We start from the raw sequence: 20,447 nt of genomic DNA on the forward strand, positions 1-20,447 counted from the left end.
TTTTTTTTTTGCTTCTGTCAATTTTTAAATTTTTAAATTTTTTGCAGCAAAATTGTAACCAGCATTTCTTTTTTCCTAATAAGAGAAATTACACCAGCCACTCCCCCATATGACTTGCAAAAAGTAATTATATATCCAAACACAAACTTAATTTTATTATTGGAAAATTCTTGAATAATTTAATATGATGATGATTGCCAATCCCCCAGACACACTGCCTCCTCTCATATATATAAAAGACAAAGGAAGTATTAAAAAATTAAAGTAATTTTGACTTTTTTTCTTTCTTACTCTCTCTCTCTCTCTCTATTAGATTAATCAATTTCCATTTATATAAGAGTTAAGTTATATATATATATACAAATGTCAGATTATTATCAACCTCCACTATTATTTAGACAAAATGCAATCAGAAGATTCCAACCTAGTCTCCCGACTATAGAAAGTGTGTGCAATATAAATTCATTGACATCAGATTCATCAACATCTGCGACATCATACACAACATCACAATTATTTCATTCAATTGCTGCATCCAATTCTTCAACTCCAAGGTCTAGTTGGTTATTACATCCAGATACTTCTAAAGATACCCAAGTATTAAATAAATCATGTTCATTAAATCGAGTTAATGTTAAATCCAATTATTGGAAAATTCCTGATAATGATATGAATTTAACTTCAATGGCTGTAAATACCGACCAACAACCATTTAAAGATTCAACTACACTTGCTATTGCTTCTGGAAATAATACTTCCAATTTATTTATTTATCAATTGAATTTATTCAAACATCATTTAATTCATCATACTACAATCACATTACCTAATATTCATACTATGAGATGGGTACCTAATAATAGTAATTATTTAATAACTGGTAATAATAAAGGATATGCCCATTTAGTCTCAATACCCAATAATATCAACAGCGATGAAGAAGAAGAAGAAGCTGCTGAAATCTGTAAACGATTCAATCATAGAAAACATCTCAAAAATCATTCCGAAAGATATAGTACTTCCCCAATCAAAAAACTTGAATTCTACAATCAAGAAAATAACCTACTTTCAATCTTTAATAATCATTTATATCATTGGGATATAAAAGATTGCACCAGTCAATCCAAACCCACCCCATTATCAATTGCAAACATCCCCGGAATTCAAGATTTCGATATCATCCCCAATCACCCCTCCTCATCAACAATTGCAATCTCGGGGAAATTTGGAGTTTCATTATTTGATTTACGCATGGGGAAATTCAATATCCCAATGGGGTCTTCAGAATTGTCATATCGTGAATTATCCTCCAATATAATAAAATGGAACCCCAATAACGAATACGTATTCGCCTCGGGACATGGAGATGGAATTGTTCGATTATGGGATATTAGAAAACAAGAAAGTTATGCCAGTTTACAAGGTCATAATGATTATGAAATTAAGAATATCCAATGGGATAATAATGGAGATTTATTTACTGGTGGTAGAGATGGAAATATAATTCATTGGGATTTAACATCTGATAATAACAAGGTGAATTCTGATAATTTTACAAAATGTGGATTAAGAGAAGGGTTTAATAGTGTGAAATTTAATCCTGAAACTAATACTTTGGAAGAAACTTTAAGTCAACGTCAATGTGGGACTGTATTACCAGCATCAAATACCAATATTGTGGATATGGCTTCGGTGAGACATAATGGTGAGGTTAAAGTATTATCAATTGATGGTTCTTCATTCTTGGGAGTACATTCTAAGATTACTGAAGCTGTTGATATCAGGATCAGTTCTGAAAAGGTTTATTACACTGAAGAAGATGTTAGAGACTTATTGTTATCCTCTCAAGATGCTTTGGACATTAGCTCAAGATCTGGTTCTGATGAAAGCTTGGTTATTGAACCATTATCAGTTGCTTATAAATCGAGTCCATTGGCTTCTCCAGCTGTAAGTTCTAGTGATACGTTGGTCACTTCTTCAAGTTTGGTAGAACAACATAAACAACACAATGATGATGCTAGTGTAATTGACATTGATGAAGATGAATTTGAACCGAAACATACAATAATAGATGTTGATGACGACGATAATGATTTCCAATTCTTTAATACTTCCAGTCCAATGGCTCGTTCATTTTCAACGGAAGAATCACCATCTCCAAATACATCATCAATTAATGATTCAGCAGAATCGATATCTACAATGGCTACAGAAGTTGCAGAAGAAGAAGAAGAAGAACATATATCAGGAATGAAGCCTTCGCTTAGTTTTAATGTAACGGATTTCTTCAGTTCTTTGGTAAGTACTGAAGGTCCAATTACATTCCCTCAATCTTTACAACTATAAAATATAAAAAAAATTAACTGCTATTTTGCTTGTGTATTATGACTAATGTCTCTTTCTTACGTATTATTATTGCTATTATTATTATTATCTTGGATTTAAATAGTTCCTCTAGTTAGTTAGTTAGATATAATTACTTATTTACTAATTAATACACCGTTATGAAACGAATCATTATTAGCTTAGCCCATAAACAAATGACAATCAACTGAGAGATTAAAATGTGTGGATGTAGTCAGATGATCACACTTTGCGGTAATTATTTGCGCTTTTTTCCGTTGTAGTTGTTGTTGTACAAAATCAGAGGCGGAGTTTGTGTCTCTGTTTTTTATTTTTAGTAAATTTTTACTTATTAATCTCAGTAGAACAAAATTCCCAGTCGTTCCGTTTATAGCCACAAATCAGATCTTTTTTTTCTCGTACTGATATTAAAATTCATTCATTCCTGTCATTTTTTTTTTATACTGGGCTGTCTCGGCACGAGAACTTATTTTAGTACCACTACAGTTTGGTTCTCATTCTCTATTATCTATTCTCAACAGCAGTCATACAGAGTGTATAATTGGGTGCTGCATTGGATAAGTGCATGACTGTGAAGATGGGACCACGTTCTATTGTTTTGTCGTAGTAATTTTTTGTCTTTGGTATTATGAGCCTGGTTCTAAAAATGATCTCTGGGTCGTTCCGTTGTGATTTTCTTTTTCATACGAAGTAGTTTCGTTTCTAATTACACAATGAGAAATTGATTTGACTCACGCACCAGAAAAAAAAACAACACAATTCACCAAACAAGAGACAGAAAGCAAAAAAAAACTTCTGTCTTTCTAATTGTTTTCTCTCCCCCTTTCTTGGAGTCATTCAGTTTGTTTGTAATCATTTTAATATAACCACTTGGTTTAAATACAAATAGAACATACATCATCCATTGTAAAGGGTAACCAGACATACACATTAAGACCATATTGATTGTGTTTAACGAGTTCCCCTTTTTCTCTGTGCATAATTGAAAAGAAAGAAAGAAGAAAAATAGGCAACACGGTCATTTTCAACAACACAACTAATCAAACCACCACCCAGTATACAGGTTGACCATATTATAGATAACAGGCAATAGTTACACTCAGCCAAATCATTCAAAAAAAAGCCAGTTTTTAAATTGCATTAGATGGTATCTTCATCGCAATCAGCTTCCAATAGAAGCAGCATCCCCATAAATGTTAAAGTTGTTGCTGCCGAAGCACTTTATAAACGAGATGTTTTCCGTCAACCAGATCCCTTTGCAGTCATAACAGTAGATGGATCACAAACAAAAACTACAAAAGCAGCTAAGAAAACGCTTAATCCTTATTGGAATGAACAATTTAATTTTCAAGCTTTAGAAGATTCAATATTAGTGATTCAAGTATTTGATCAAAAGAAATTCAAAAAGAAAGATCAAGGTTTTTTGGGAGTTGTAAATGTTAGAATTGGTGATGTTATTGATTTGTCATTACCTACTTCTGAAGAAACTATAACTAGAGATTTAAAAAAATCAAATGAAAGTTTAGCAGTAAGTGGGAAAATCATTGTCGTTATATCTCATACAAGACCAACCACCACCGCCACCAACACTGCCACAAGTATTCCATCGGCTAATTCAAGATATAATGGAAGTGCCCCAGTTAATGGCGCCCCTATTCGTACTGCAGCCGCGGCTGCTCCAAGCGCCGGTCTTGCCCCACCCACTGCTTCTGCTGCTTCTGCTTCTCCTACTGCTCCGGGAATTAATAGACAATATTCCTCTTTTGAAGATCAATATGGAAGATTACCAGCCGGTTGGGAACGTAGAACTGATAATTTCGGAAGAACATATTATGTTGATCATAATTCCAGAACTACAACTTGGCAAAGACCTACATTGGATCAAACAGAACTAGAAAGAGGACAACAGAGACAATCGGAAACTGAAGCTGAAAGAAGACAACATCGTGGAAGAACCTTACCTGGAGAAACCCCAAGTTCACCTTCATTAATTGGTGGTGTTGCTGGTACTGGAACAACTGTAACCGCTGGAAATGTGACTGTGACTGCCACAGGTCCAAATCAACCAGTTAGTCCTGCCGCCGCAGTCTCGATGGCATCTTCAGGTGCAACCACTACCGGATTGGGTGAATTACCTTCTGGATGGGAACAACGGTTCACTAATGAAGGTCGACCATATTTCGTTGATCATAATACTAGAACCACGACATGGGTAGATCCAAGAAGACAACAATATATCCGGACATTTGGACCAAATACCACGATCCAACAACAACCTGTAAGTCAATTAGGTCCATTACCTTCTGGTTGGGAAATGAGATTAACCAATACTGCGCGTGTTTATTTTGTTGATCATAATACAAAGACTACAACTTGGGATGATCCAAGATTACCTTCAAGTTTGGATCAAAATGTTCCACAATATAAACGTGATTTTAGAAGAAAGGTGATATATTTCCGGTCTCAGCCGGCATTAAGAATCTTACCGGGACAATGTCATATTAAGGTTAGGAGAGATCATATATTTGAAGATTCTTATCAAGAGATTATGAGACAGACTCCCGAGGATTTAAAGAAGAGATTAATGATTAAATTTGATGGAGAAGAAGGATTGGATTATGGAGGAGTTTCTCGTGAATTTTTCTTTTTGTTATCTCATGATATGTTTAATCCATTTTATTGTTTATTTGAATATTCTTCCCATGATAATTATACATTACAAATCAATCCTAATTCGGGGATTAATCCTGAACATTTGAATTATTTCAAATTTATTGGTCGTGTTGTAGGATTAGGTGTTTTCCATAGAAGATTCTTGGATGCTTTCTTTGTTGGAGCATTATATAAAATGATGTTACATAAAAAAGTTGTGTTACAAGATATGGAAGGAGTTGATGCTGAATTTTATCGATCATTAAAATGGATATTAGATAATGATATTACTGATATTTTGGATTTAACCTTCTCGGCAGAAGATGAACGATTTGGAGAAATTGTTGAAGTTGATTTAAAACCCGATGGAAGAAATATTGAAGTCACCGAAGAAAATAAACATGAATATGTTGAATATATTACTGAATGGAAGATTAGTAAACGAGTCGAAGAACAATTCAAAGCATTCATTGACGGATTCAATGAATTGATTCCACAAGATTTAGTCAATGTATTTGATGAACGTGAATTAGAATTATTGATTGGTGGGTTAGCCGAGATTGATATTGAAGATTGGAAAAAACATACCGATTATAGGGGATATCAAGAAAGTGATCAAGTTATTCAATGGTTTTGGAAATGTATTAAAGAATGGGATTCGGAACAAAAAGCAAGATTATTACAATTCACTACTGGGACTTCAAGAATTCCAGTTAATGGGTTTAAAGATTTACAAGGTTCGGATGGTCCAAGAAGATTTACAATTGAAAAAGCGGGTGAAGCTAATCAATTACCTAAATCTCATACATGTTTTAATAGGGTTGATTTACCTCCGTATGTTGATTATGAGAGTTTGAGACAGAACAACTGAAACCGCCACCTCCTTTGACAACCAAAACCAGTTCTTATCTCCCTCTCTGAGAAGGGGTGTTGTTTTTTGCATATAATGGAATGAAGAGAGAAAGAGAGAGGTGGTTATGGGGTTTTTTTTATGTTATACTTTTTATTGTATTTTTTTGCGTTTTTTATAATTATTAAATATTAATAATAATATCAAGATAGTAATTATATATGATCAGCAAAACAAACTAATTGATAATTATTGTAGGAAATTTGATGGAAAATACTTCATTGTATTTGAATATTTCGAATTTGGAAGATTGGGTGTAACAGTGAGTTTGCTATGTAGTAACATTATGTGGCAAATCTCTACACATTAACTACAATCTGATCAAGTTGGTTACTGCAATATAACGAGAGACTCCATTAAAAGGAATTGAATCCATTTTGTGATAAATTATGTTTAAATAAACAGAATCCCTGGGTTGTGGACAGTGTTCCTCACCGAAGGTTCGATTTCACCGTATTTGGACTCCTCTAAAATGGTTAGGTTATTTATTATTATTATGTCATATATTTATTTTGACATCATCAGTATTGGTTGCATATTGTGAGAACTTTTGTGTAACATAACAGTTTTCTATTACATACACAAAAAGATCTTTCTAGAATTGCTGCAAAAATCACAAAATCCTTCCACCCCGGAAAAACCAACAAAATAAAATCATGGGATCAATTTTTATTTTGATTCAATGAATCAATCAGACACTTTATTCTTCCTACTATGTGTACTGCAGGCATTTAACAAAGAAAGAGACATTTTTGAGTTAATAATTACATAACATGTAAAAATTCTACAATTAGACATTATTTAATAATGATCTGTAGTAGTGCTTACTGTACATGCAAAATTTCCTAAAGAAATAAAAATTCCCCTCATTAAAAAAACTTATTGACGTAAAAAAATAATTTATTTTTAAAGTCATCATGCAGGTTAATATTAGAATTGCAAATTATATTATCAAGAGAAGATAAAGGCTCCCCCACAATTTGTAAAAAAAATGTCTAATTTATAAGATCTTTCATGCTGTAAATAGAGATAGTAAGTAAGTACTTAACACTTGCCCCCCCTTCAATTATATTCCCACGACAAATGGCGTGACTTTTGGGTCCAACTCGTTCTAGAGTCGTAGTAAATGGCTTAGTAATCTCGGTGGCTCTGGTTCAAGGATTGGCAGGAGACTCTCCACTGTGTATATAAAATATCATTCGAGTTATGGCGATAAATTGAATACAGGAAATTTTAATATTTAATCACGTTTTATAAACAATCTTTTTATTCTCCACATTTCTTTCTTAATAACTTTATTTAATTATTATAATAATATAAATAGTGACTTATATATCCCCTTTGACTCATTTTCTGAAATTTTGTATTCTCTTTCTGTTTCTTTATTAATTCTTGTTTATATTCCCAGCAAGTATATTTAAAAGAATTACATAACTAAACAAATTAATTAAACATGCCAGACTTATTTGACGGATTTTTCACCAAATTAGGCACCAAGCTTAATGGAGGTAAATCAGTCCAACATTATGGAGGTGCGTCACAAGTGAATACCGGGAAATTTTATAATTATTATTCATCCCCCACGAATAATAATTATTGGTTACCCAGAGATCAATTACAACAACAGCAACAACAGGATGTGGTTATTCCGGTTGATAAAGCTAGATCAAGCAGTATTACTTCGATGAATGATGAAGAAAGTGGGAAGACTAGTAGAATTGGAAGTGTTTCTGAATAAATGATTTATGAGATAATTGAATGGAACCGGAGTTCTTTCTGTTAGCTTATATATAGGGTTGTATAGGGTTGTATATTTTTTTGTAAAATGGATTATGGTAATATATAAGATATATTTTAAATTATAAATCTCGAGAGAGAGAATATGATCTCGTATATCAACTCCGAAGTGACTCGTCACCTAGTCACTATTAATAGCAAGTGGTCCATGACGATCATGTATGTATTTCTATTACCGTACATGTATAATAATATAATTATATATAATATAAAAGAATGAAATGTAAAAGTGTAGAAGAACTGAAAAATTAATAATACGTCACATTTTTGTATTAACTACCGAAACAAGGTCTAATCATAACAACAACAACAACAATAACAAAGCCAACCTAAAAAACAACCTCTATCTTTTCGCCTTTTTGATCTACATAGGCTTACGTTAAGGGGTAGTAGAGCATGACCATAGTAGGGACCGTTTTGTGAATATACATGCGAGGTGTATCCATATGCCCCACCACCGCCTGAATACATCTGTTGCAGTTGCTGTTGTTGTTGATGAGGATTCATGAATTTTTGATTTCTGGAGTCTTGTTGAATCGATTGATAATTCAGATATTTCTTGATTCTTCCTGATGTTGTCAAGGAATTATTATTCATATCATTGCTACTTCTTAATAATGGCAGTTTATCCCTTGGTGATTGTTTATTATTGTTCGGTTGTTGTTGATTTAATTGATGGACGTTATTTTCTCGATCTCTCAGTCTTCTAGGATGAGGATTGCCATATCCATGCAAATTAGTCTTTTTATTCAATGCTGCATCCCAACCTCTTCCATTATTTAAATCCATCCAATCATAATGGCCATCGGCAGTTTCTCCGATTGATATCAATGCTTTATCCATTAGATTATATAAATATTTATAATCGGGAGTTTCATCAAATTTTAAATTGCGGACATAGGTTAAATATTGAGCAAATTGTATGGGGAATCCATAACATAATTCATTTATTGATGTGGTTTGCTTTTTAAGTCCGATTTTTTCATATTTTTGTTTATTCGTGGGTGCTTTTAATCCTTGCCATGGTAATGATCCTCTTAAGAAATACATAAATACATGACCTAAACTTTCTAAATCATCTCTTCTCAGTTGTTCTCTACCTAAATGAGTATTTATTGACATATATCTTGCTGTTCCACTCAAGGCTTTCTTTTCTCGATATGGGATATGAACTTTTGTTTTTGGATCTCGATATTGTTTTGCCATTCCAAAATCAACAATATGTATATCATTAGCTTCATTAGTCCCTGGTCTACCTATTAAAAAATTATCGGGTTTAATATCTCGATAGATTAAATTATGTTCATGAATAATTTCAACACGTTGAATCATTTGTTTAGCAACTTGTATAACCGTCTTGATTGAGAATTTCCGATTACACCAATCAAATAAATCTTCTAAAGAAGGGCCTAATAAATCAATAATCAATATTGAATGTACCCCTTCTTGACCAAAGAAATATGCATGAGGTATCCCTTGAGAACCATTTAATATTTTATATGAACGATATTCATCTCTTAATTGGGGTGCATCACATTTTCTTGGTTCAAATTTAATGGCAACTTGTTGATTATTTAAGACATTAATGCCTTCAAATATTATACCAAATGATCCTTCACCAATTTTTTTACCAACTTTATTTACCTGAGGATAATTAGGACTACTTAAACTAACGCGGTACCAAGGTAACTCAACTATATATACGTGTTTCTATTATTATTATAGTGTAGGTTGCTAGTTGTTGTAATCTACTTATATCCCTTTTGCTAAATTCGGAAAAGCAATTAGGGTTTGCGTAGTTTGTTGTTGTAAATTTGTTTATATAGACAATGCTGAAGTTATAATATAAATCAATCTGAAAATAAATGCAGGATGATGATGATTAAGTGTCTAGTAGTATGATTCTATATATATATAAGTAGTATATACTAAACTAATGTAGTAAATCTTGTAAACAAGTGAATATTTGTAAAATTAAATTAAAGTAATAAAAAGTAATTTAATAATTTTTATGATTAAAAAAAAACCTGGTGAAAAAAAATCAACTCTTTTTTTCTCTGCTTTGAAATTCATCTTCTTCATCTTCTTTGAATGATTCTACTGCTATTGCAATTTCTCCCCTAAGAAAATTTTTCATTCTTTAAGAGAAATTAAGAGAAAAAGGGTTATGAAAAATAAGTAAAAGATATAATTATATAAAGGAGGGGGGGGATGGTTACCTTTAAGTTCACGTGTGTCAATTGCGATGACAACTAATTACTATTTATTCCAACAACATCATTAAGATCATATTGATATTAGTTGTTGTTGTGAAATGATTGTCAATAATTATAAATATGGGCTTAGGTATTGTATAGTCACAAGTGGTATCAATCCCCCCCATACTAAAAATTATTTAAGGCATTTTATTTCTTTACATTGTAGAGAAGAAAAAAAAAGCTTAGTTTACCATTCTCTCTTTGGCTATATCGTACACCCCCAGTTTAAGTTATCCTTATCATTCACCCCACCTATCACTACCACGACCTTTCTCTCTTAACCTTATCAATATCCCCCCTCCCCTACCTCTACTTCATAGTATTGCTATGTTTATTTATAGCATTCTATAATAAGTTTATAAAACTTGGCATAGAATTTTTTTTCACTCCACTACTCACTGTCTGTTTAGTTAAAAAATATTCATTTCTTGTGATTCGTGTACCTTAAAATATTTGATCTAACAGTAAACCCTCCAAGAACTATATGGAAGATTTATTTCACATTCTCTTTTATGACAATTATGAAACATGCCAAGAAGATCCATGGCTATTGGATATTCAACCATCCGTCTTATACTTTTTTAAGTTTTGATAGCATGTAAACTCTCCACTTTTTTTGAATGGTGGCAAAAGTACAACCTAAACTGGGGATGGCTAAAAAAAAATCGGAATTCGATTCCGAATTTCATGCTTTAATCCCAGAATAATCCTGCTCCTAGAACTCTACCTGTATATATAAATATATCTCACTTACTATTATACACTCTAAAGTAAATAATAAACTGGTGTGTGTATTTTTGTATATATATCTTATCAATGACAGTTTACTAAATAATTGTTAGAGATAATACCCCTTTTTGACGTGCTTTGCATTCTTCTATCTAGATTACAGACTTCGAACGGATAATGATACCCGATTCTGCTGTTAGTTCCTACGTCGCTCAGCATGAATGTACATGCATATCGGATTTTATGATTATCGATGTTTTTACGCTGGCGTCCCCTCCATTTAATAAACGTTTCCCATGTTATTCAACATTTCTAAATACTTTCAGTTTGGTGATATTATTATGGAGTGATACAGATAGAAGGATATGACTATTAATAGGCTGATATATTCCTATTTTATTGTTATATTTCATCGAATTTGGGAAAAATGACACATTTCTTCTCTTCATTAATGGCTGCAAAATTTCGCGTACCACAACAACAGATAAAAAAGAAACCACCACTGTTTGTTTTTTGAGCTTTGATCTTCATATCCACGAATGCATCTTGGAAATTCTATGGGTATACCTTTCTTCGTTATCTACAATAGGCTCAAATTCGATAACGCTTGTATTGACGAACAGAAGTAACATAAACAAAACAAACAACCATTTTGTTACGTTATCACCGACACAAACTAACTTGATATAGCCTTAAGCGCTATCACCGACACTAACTAACTTAATGTTGCGTTTAACTAATTGGACCGACATACAAAATAACCAAATTTACTAATACTCGGCTATACTATTGCTACTATATGTACTTGCTCATAATATCAATAGAAAATTTAAATTCACAAAAATGAAATAAAATTCGAGCAATTGCTAAGGATTGGACTATAAAAGGCAGTTCAGAAATCCTCAAACTTAAAACAACTTTCAATCACATACATTATAAGCACAATATCAAAATCATAAAATGTACTTCTGATAGCAATGATCAATTGAACCTATTCTCAAACCCAAGGTATGAAATCAAAAACGAACAAAGATTGCTTATACAGAAAATATATTCAAGCCTAAATTGGTCAGATATTGATGTTCGTATCTCCATGAAAGGAAGCCAATGCTACATACATCCACAAAGTTTATCGTTCCCGTTGAGGACTGAGTTGCGAAGTATTATTCCCACTTCTTCTCCCATTCCTAAAAATCATTCACTGAATTTCATTTGTCGATCTTGTTAATCTGACGTTTTGCTGATATGTATATGTATGGATGTATGTATTAAGTGGTAAACATTCCCCTGGTTATTGTTGAGTGTTTTTCAGAAGTATTCAATAATTTACTGGCATATGGCGATTAAAGAACCAAATCCGCTGCGCTGGTACTTGATGCAAACATCTAGGAGGATAGATGTGGGTATGCAGACAGCAAGCGGGTGGTCTCCTTAATAGCTATATGATTAGTAGATTTGAATACTTAGAAGAAATCCTCAATTAATAATAATATTAGGAAATTATTTTGGATGAGATTTCTTGGTTGTACTACACTTGTTTGATTGTGATGGATATTTTGAGTAATTCTGGTAGAATACATTTTGCAATAATGTCGTTTTAGTAGGATAAGAGATTGAAGGTGAAGGACCCAACGCGTGAACTTATTGCTTGGTTCAAATACTGTTGACGTTTAACTAGGTGAAAGATGCGAATCCAAAATATTGACCTAAAGATCTGTCACGTTGGGTAGGCTGAGCTTGATTTTCAGAATTCTTCGAAGTATACTTACATATATTCATGACAACTAATCGAAATTTAATCCAGCATGGTATTAAATAAAATTTCGCATTGAGAATCGCTTTAAAGAATTCGCATATCAAGCTCAAATTATTCAAGCTGATACATAGCCTTGTTTGATATTTTGGAAAGAGCATCTGCCATTACATTCTGAGGCTACCTAGCTTGGCATCATCAAGTTGTTTTAGTGAATACTAACCGAGTCACGATTCCAAGTTAATGATGTTATTGACATTCTTTATCTATTCTAGAATGATTATCAACTTAGAATCTACACACCTTTCAGTGAATCAAGACAAGAGCACCACTGCAAATTCTCCATTGTCCTTAGAGAAAATCAAATATAGTTTGATAATTCAGCTGGTGTAACTGCGTTGTCTGAGGATCTGTTAGCTTCCCTACGTTAGGGTTATTTGTTCTGTTCGGAATATCTTGTGAGGTTGCGTAATCTATGCTTGCCTGAAAACTGTGAAGTTATTGTTGGGCCAACTATTTCAACTATACGCCAGTTTTTTTAACAATGATTGTACAGAACTAGAAATATATGTATAGAAGTGTGTGGATATTCAACTGAGTGGCTTTCCACCGTCTTGTACCTACAAACTTTCTTCATATGGGTAGGGAACCCGTCAGACTAGGGGTCATGTAAATATGATAATGTATTCTCTAAATATTCGTATACTTGGGAAAATCACCGCTGAAACTCTATGAAATTCCTAATACGCCAAGCTGTGATTAATATAAATTGAATAACTAATCCAAACCTACATCATTGCTTAGAATAAGATCTGTCCTGGTTTAAGCAGTATCCTCCCTCACTTTTCATTTCATGTCTAAGAAATTTGCCGCACCATTCTCTATCTCTCGCATAAAAAAAATTAATTCCACAACCCAAAAACTCGGACTATCCCCTGTCTCTCTTTCTCAACAAACTCCCCCATCCCATGTTCACCCCCAACCAAATAGTCTACGCCTATCATGGCCCCTTAATCTATGAAGCCAAAATCCTAAAAATCCGTCGTGCCCAAGATTCATATATCCTAACCCCCCTTTTGTAAGTTCTCTGTATAAGGGTTTTAGGTTTTAAGTTATAACTATTTACCCAAGGACAATCGGTTTATTTTTTACATTATCAAGGATGGAATCATAAATGGGATGAATGGGTTGGTGTGGATCGGATATTGGAGTTTAATGATGAGAATAAGGTTAAGAAATTGGAATTGGATCAGATTAGTAATAAACGAAGAAAAATCAGATCGGCCACTCCTAGTAGTGGGAGTGGGAAGGATGGAGGTGGTGGTGGGAGTGGGAAGGAAGGTAGTAGTGCGAGTACTGGTAGTAGTGGTGGGAAGTCAGGTGGTGGTAGTGGTCAACCTCCGACTAAGAAACAGAAGCTTAAGAAACCGATATTTAATCTTGCATTCCCTGATTCATTGAAATATTTATTGGTTAATGATTGGGAATATATTACTAAAGATAGGAAATTAGTTTCATTACCTAGTCCTCATCCAATATCACAAATCTTACAAGATTATAAGAGTTATAGAACCAATAAATTATCATCAAATCAATTGAATGTCTTATTAGAAATCTTAACTGGGTTAGAATTATATTTTAATAAATCATTAAAATTATTATTATTATATAAATATGAAAATTTACAATATTTGAATTTTTTAAAGAGTGGTGTTATAAATGAACAAGAAGAAGACAAGTGTCAAAGTAAAGTATATGGATTTGAACATTTATTAAGATTATTAATATCATTCCCCGGGTTAATTAGTCAAACAAGTATGGATTGTATAAGTATTAATGTCTTGATGCTGGAAATTGAAGAATTATTATTATTTTTACTGGAAAGAATACTGACATATCTGAATAATTATGATTTTAGTAGTCCTCAATATGATAGTTTATCAAGAGCTTAGAATAGATAGTTGTGTAGTTTTAATGTAATATTAATATGATTGATTCTTATCGGTCTGAAGGTGAGTCCGACAATTCCATTTACCATTTCTAGGACAAGACAGATCATTCTTGAAGTTGTTGAAACTGGTTGAAAGGCTTTTAACGGATTCAAAGATAGTACGGTCTTAATCTAGATATAGTGTGGTCAATCAGTTGGATGTAGTGCGTGCAACTCGTCCACACAAGCACCCGATATCTCTACAATAAATACTCAAAAGAAAGGGGGATTCATTTATTTCATCAAATAATTTTTTTCATAATAATCATAATAACTAGAAAGAAGTAGATAGTAGTAAACATTTATATAAAAATCTAAGTAATATGTACAGCAAAAGACAACCCAGTTAGTTACCATTTTGAAGCAAAATCACAGATTTTCAAGTCATTTCAATAATAGTTTCATTAAAAACATAACTTCATAACAAAAAGGAAAAAGAAGTAGCAATATGACACACATGGGGTCACATTTATAAAATTGGAATAGCTTGATAGTCAATTTCAACTAAAGCAGATTCATTACTACAAGTAACTGACATTTCCAATTTCCAATGTCTATGAAATTTATCTTCTTCTTCCTTAGAAAATCCATGATCAGATTCATCTCTAAATTTCCAAGTTAATTTATCAGGAGTTTCAACAATATCAGCTTTTGCAAAATTCAATTCATAACCACAACATTTTTCTAAATCTTTAAATAAATGTTTTTCAATATGTTGTTGTAAATGACGTCTAAATTTTTTAGAATTTTTATTAGTAGTAGGTTTAATCTTTTCTAAATTATTTGAACATTCCTTCATTACAAATGGAGGATAATAATTTAATCTACCATGGAAATAATCAAAATCATTATCCCAAGTTTCATCACGGACAAAAGCTTCAAATTGTTCCAATTCATCAAATTCACGAACTGGAGGTGGAGCTAAAACTTGCTTCATACCAGATGGTTCATCAGCAGATTCAATTGAAGTGATTGAAGAAGCTCTTGATTTAGGGACTTCTTGTAAATGTTCCAATGGATGGATGGTTTCTAAATCTAATGGTAAAGATTGAGATTTAGACTTTTTCTTACCGCCCGCCATGATTCTGAATAAGTTGTTAAGTTAAAAAAGTTGAGTTTATATGTAAATCAATTTGATTTGTGTTTTGGTTGCAAAAAATATATATACAAGTTTACTTTGTGTAGTGTATATATATTTCGTTTCTTATATCAATTAAAGTTGTGATACTTGAAGGTGAAGAAAGAAGGAAAGAAGAAGAAGAAGAAAAGGAAAATGAAAAAGTTGGAAATTCAATCGAGGGATCTTTTGAATCTATTTATAGTTTTTCAAAAACCTCGAAGGCAAATAAAATCCTCCCCCTAAATTTTATGGGGTGAAGGAAGAATTAGGAGGAGGGGGGGGGTGGGAAAGTGTTTTGCGTAAAGTGTAATTATGGAAAGAGAGAAAAATGACTGCAAAAAATTAGACACAACTAAACACTCCACATTATTCACTTTTTACAGGTTATAACATGAAACTTACATGTTACAATAGTAAAAAATGGGGAGACATTTTTTTTCGGCTTCTAGGAAATTACAGGTTACACGTCATTCTACATTTACAAATTCTTTCCCACCTCCTCCTATTAAGTTTCTTTTTTTTGGTTTTGCATATTTTTGATTTAGTTTTAAAGATGAATGATTCAAAGTTGATTCATTTGAATCATCGTTGAAAAATTATTGAAAATTTGTTTGTACTGTTTAATATTGGTGCCTTGGGATGTTGATTTTTTTGATTTTACAGTTTATGATTTTGAATGAACTGATAGTGTGAGTGTTGCTCAGCCTAAAGAAAAAAAAAAGGGGGTTGGGTTACAGTCATGCGCACAAATCAAAGTGGAGTGACTTTTTTTTTAAAATAATCCGAAATAGTTCCGATTTCAAAACACCCAGCAATAAACAATAATTAATTAACACACAAATCTACGCTTGTTCACGAAATTTATGGAGTTATTCGGAATATCTCGTCATTACCGATGTGTATGTGATCGTCTTCCCATACGATGGAAATAATTAGGTCGCGTGTTTCTGATTGACGGTGTTTATAGATCAGATGATTTTTATTTATTCGTTCTATATTATGATGTAATACAAAGTGTTCAAGTGCAAACTAATAAGCGCTTTGACCAGTCAATATAACCACAGGAACGGTAGTAAGACTAATGTTTATTTATCTAAATCGGCTTTCAAGCATACCGGCTAGTTTAGGGATTGTTTGATTTATACAAAACATCTCCAGTTATCCAAATCAGTATATTCCCATATCCGTCCACCAATATCTACGCCTCCTCTTCCCCCCTTTCTCTCTTATCTCCTACAGTATTAGTTAAGAAAATGTCCCCTTTGTTTGAATTGTGGGGAGCCAAAAGACAAGACAATATTGAAACAAACAAGTAACTTAAAACGAGAAGAGAAATTTTACCCCAAGTTTCAGATTTTGCGACTTCATCCCAAAAAAAATACGACACTACGACATTCAATGTCACAACAACATGTCTCAAAGATTGACGACATTAATGTTTGGCAGGTTTTTTTTCCAACGTCTATATCAAAATCGATGATATAAAATTTCAATCCCAACCCATCCCATCCACATATATATATACATCAAAGGCAGCACAATAAAATGAATACAAACAATCCAGGCTTATGGGGAGTGTATAATGGTCCCCAACCACCCAAAAAAAACCTCTACGAAATGGATCAACAAGAACAAGCCGAAGAAGGGGCCCGACAAATGATTGGTCTCATGCAATCCTGCCCCGGTAAAACAGTCATGGCAGGTGTAAGTGGGTTTGCATTAGGGGGATTTTTCGGATTATTCATGGCCTCAATGGCATATGATACACCAATAGGTACTGGAGCAGTACAACATATTTCCGATTTACCATTTAAACAACAAATGAAATTACAATTTACTGATATGGCAAAAAGATCATATAGTTCAGCTAAGAATTTTGGATATATTGGGATGGTATATTCTGGAGTTGAATGTTGTGTGGAGAGTTTGAGGGCTAAACATGATATATATAATGGTGTTAGTGCTGGGTGTATAACTGGGGCTGGGTTGGCTATTAAGGCGGGTCCTCAGGCGGCATTGGTTGGGTGTGCGGGTTTTGCTGCTTTTAGTTTGGCGATTGATATGTATTTGAATAGTGAAGCTGCTGCTCCTCCAAAGAATGATTATGATTTGTAGGGGAGAAGGGAGAGACATAACGTTATTTATCTATTAAGCTTGTATATATATTAATGAATAGTAATAATACAAAGGGAATAAAAAAAGAGACAATGGTATGTCCTACGGAACGGTTCAATACGCATGAAGGAACACCACTTATGTTAGTAAAAAGTACAGCAATAATAAAACACACGTGAATAATAATAATAATATAATAATAATACATATTGTCATTTTTGTTTCAATGAACAATTTCAGGAAGAAAGGGAATACTCATACAAAGTCGTGTATGGTTAATGAAATATATGATTTCCAGTGATAAAACAATGTAACACTGTGCAGGGAAGGGGGTGGGTGGTCACTCTAATCATAATGATCTTCTGAATCTATACGATAATATGCAATCAATGTAAGTATAAAATACAACAACCCAAGAATTAATATTCCAATAATTGGATATTTAAAATATGTCAACAATCCAATTTTCAAACTATCAATAATCAACCACAACCGATTTCCTTTAGTCATAACTTCATCTTCTTCTCTTTCTTCTCCTTCTCCTTCTCTTTCTCGTTCTTCTCCTTCTATAAATTTAACCTGCCGATTTTGAGATTCTCGCTTTATCCTCTCCAACTCCACCTCCCATTCATTAGTCCCTTCCCCAATCTTCTCCTTTCCAATCTCCTCCTCCTCATCATGCAAAAGAATCTCATTATAAATCTCTTCTTTCTTCTTTTCCAACACCAACAATTGTTGTTCGGCAAATTGGTTATGTAGTTATGATGAACAGTTAACAACTATTAGTAAGAACTAGTTATGTCGTTTTTGTAAAAATTTAAGTCTTGAATCAATACTCCCCCCAGCAGAACTTCTAATCAATCTATGTGGTCTAATAATATTTGATAATATTGATTTTTCAATCCTTCCATTGGATTGAAATCCGGTATTGGTAGTGGTTTTTGAAGATGATGGAGGGATTGGTTCTATTGACGTATTTGAATAATTGAATTCTTCATGTTCTTGCTCTTGTTCCTCTTCGCTTTGNATTGACGTATTTGAATAATTGAATTCTTCATGTTCTTGCTCTTGTTCCTCTTCGCTTTGGTATTGCTGTTGTTGTTGTTGTTGTTCGGTTTGATATGAGGGTAATCGTTCTTGGGTATATGAAGGATTTGTGGAATATGTTCGATTTCCATATATTGGTCCCTTATATCGTTGTCGTATGCGTGGGTAGTGTAATGGTGCCGGTTCTGCCTGTTGTGGTTCCGGTGTCGGTTGCCTTTCAGGTTCAGGTTCAGGTTCTGGGTGTGATGCTAGCGCTATCAGTTGTTGCGATTGTGGTAGTATTGGTAGTTGTGGTTGTGGTTGATTTTGAAGTCGTATTTCTGTGTATCTCTGTGATAGTTGTTCTCCAATTGTTGATCGTGGTATATACTGTGGTTCTTGTGATTGTTCCGGTACTAGGTATTGTTGCCGTTGCGTTTGTTGCTGGGGATGTTGCTGCTGTTGTTGCTGTCGGTGTTGCAATGATAGTAACGGTAGTGGCTTACCAAGATTGAATTTTTGTTTTTCCTTTTTCATTATATCATGATATGAAATAGAATCTTTGGGGAATGTTTAAATTCGGTGGATAAAATGGGGAGATTCTATTAATGAAAGTGTGAGTGTGAGTGTTTGAATACGTTGTAATTGAATAGTGTATATTATGGGGGGGAAGTATCGGTTACTTCCGGTTTGTGTTGGGGGGTTGTGTCTATAAGAAGATTGTAATATCGGTGTAATTTTAATATATAAACGTCCTAATTAAACTACTACCTTTCTACTTTTTCAAACAAAAACAAATACAAAACAATTTTTCTTTTTTCTCTTTTCGTTGTTGTTGATTTTTTTTTTTACAAAAATGGTTCAAACTTTATTTTTAAGACAAACTATATATACACTCCTACATATAGAAATAAAGAAAACCAGCAGACATGTTGTTTGTTTAAGAATTACATAGTTCTGCGACATTGCGACATGAAAGTCGCATCTTTCCAATTTGCCGAATTTGAGTTGAGTTAATTTGTTGGTTATTATGCTAAGTCTTAAGTTAGTGATATTATTACTTTTGAGTAACTAATGAGTTTTAACACTTTTCTAGATATTTTATTAGTTTTAACGTTTATATTTAAAGAGTTGAGATTACATGTGGTAATCCTGCACATAAAATATTTGTAAAGTGCGATCTTTCAGGGGCTACGGCCTCCCTGAAATGGTATTTATTTGAGGGCAAATTCCGTCAAGGAATTTGCTCAAGAGCTTTGTAGAAGTAACGCTTATAATGAGTAGAATCTATACTGACGGCGAAGCCCGTATTTTATCTCCGAGCTATATACCAAATTTACGTTAGAAGTATTTAGAACTTTTATTGGGGAAAATAACGTAAGTTTTGAATTTGCAATGTTATTGATTCGTTTTAAATGTAAATTCTAGTTCTAAATATCAAGAATTTACATTTAAAACGAATCAATAACATTGCAAATTCAAAAGTAATAAGTTTAATCTCTGATTAGACTAGATTACAAGTGGTAAATCAAGTACTTCGACCATAAAGTAACTTACGTTATTTTCCCCAATATCAGCACCATTATAATATGCCATCAAAGAGCGAAGAATTAAGTATAAGGCTTTCCCTTCGCGACTGAATATTCACATTTAAAGTTTTTTCGGGAATTGTGTGACAAATGCTTCAATAAATTTGTACCAGCTGCTCTCAGTTGTGTTAATTTCAATTTCTA

At 33.0% G+C, this 20,447-nt stretch overlaps 8 protein-coding genes across 8 annotated transcripts; 5 read left to right on the forward strand and 3 right to left on the reverse strand. All coding sequences in view use genetic code 12, as the record gives it.

Annotated features, from left to right (window-relative positions):
- Positions 1-363: 363 nt before the first annotated feature.
- Positions 364-2,346, forward strand: DSE1 (Dse1p; the record flags this gene model as incomplete). Its single annotated transcript, XM_049404989.1, has 1 exon — positions 364-2,346. The coding sequence occupies one exon, from the start codon at positions 364-366 to the stop codon at positions 2,344-2,346; it is 1,983 nt and encodes a 660-aa protein (XP_049265521.1).
- Positions 2,347-3,508: 1,162 nt separating this feature from the next.
- Positions 3,509-5,887, forward strand: RSP5 (NEDD4 family E3 ubiquitin-protein ligase; the record flags this gene model as incomplete). The annotated part of the gene is made up of 1 exon (XM_049404990.1): positions 3,509-5,887. The coding sequence occupies one exon, from the start codon at positions 3,509-3,511 to the stop codon at positions 5,885-5,887; it is 2,379 nt and encodes a 792-aa protein (XP_049265522.1).
- A 1,492-nt stretch (positions 5,888-7,379) lies between these two features.
- On the forward strand, positions 7,380-7,664 carry J8A68_001347 (uncharacterized protein; the record flags this gene model as incomplete). Its single annotated transcript, XM_049404992.1, has 1 exon — positions 7,380-7,664. The coding sequence occupies one exon, from the start codon at positions 7,380-7,382 to the stop codon at positions 7,662-7,664; it is 285 nt and encodes a 94-aa protein (XP_049265523.1).
- Positions 7,665-7,844: 180 nt separating this feature from the next.
- J8A68_001348 (casein kinase) lies at positions 7,845-10,013 on the reverse strand (the record flags this gene model as incomplete). Its single annotated transcript, XM_049404993.1, has 3 exons — positions 7,845-7,892; positions 8,102-9,392; positions 9,997-10,013. The coding sequence occupies 3 exons, from the start codon at positions 10,011-10,013 to the stop codon at positions 7,845-7,847; spliced, it is 1,356 nt and encodes a 451-aa protein (XP_049265524.1).
- Positions 10,014-13,431: 3,418 nt separating this feature from the next.
- On the forward strand, positions 13,432-14,415 carry EAF3 (Eaf3p; the record flags this gene model as incomplete). The annotated part of the gene is made up of 2 exons (XM_049404994.1): positions 13,432-13,504; positions 13,595-14,415. 2 exons carry the CDS (start codon positions 13,432-13,434, stop codon positions 14,413-14,415), a joined length of 894 nt encoding a protein of 297 aa, XP_049265525.1.
- A 507-nt stretch (positions 14,416-14,922) lies between these two features.
- On the reverse strand, positions 14,923-15,534 carry UCF1 (Ucf1p; the record flags this gene model as incomplete). Its single annotated transcript, XM_049404995.1, has 1 exon — positions 14,923-15,534. One exon carries the CDS (start codon positions 15,532-15,534, stop codon positions 14,923-14,925), a length of 612 nt encoding a protein of 203 aa, XP_049265526.1.
- A 1,584-nt stretch (positions 15,535-17,118) lies between these two features.
- On the forward strand, positions 17,119-17,688 carry TIM22 (translocation channel protein; the record flags this gene model as incomplete). Its single annotated transcript, XM_049404996.1, has 1 exon — positions 17,119-17,688. One exon carries the CDS (start codon positions 17,119-17,121, stop codon positions 17,686-17,688), a length of 570 nt encoding a protein of 189 aa, XP_049265527.1.
- A 792-nt stretch (positions 17,689-18,480) lies between these two features.
- Positions 18,481-19,251, reverse strand: J8A68_001352 (uncharacterized protein; the record flags this gene model as incomplete). Its single annotated transcript, XM_049404997.1, has 1 exon — positions 18,481-19,251. The coding sequence occupies one exon, from the start codon at positions 19,249-19,251 to the stop codon at positions 18,481-18,483; it is 771 nt and encodes a 256-aa protein (XP_049265528.1).
- Positions 19,252-20,447: the final 1,196 nt, after the last annotated feature.

This window comes from Hemisphaericaspora subhashii (assembly GCF_019202705.1).
Source record: "Hemisphaericaspora subhashii strain CBS 10753 chromosome Unknown scaffold1, whole genome shotgun sequence".
In the NCBI taxonomy this organism is placed as follows: Eukaryota; Fungi; Ascomycota; class Pichiomycetes; order Serinales; family Debaryomycetaceae; genus Hemisphaericaspora; species Hemisphaericaspora subhashii.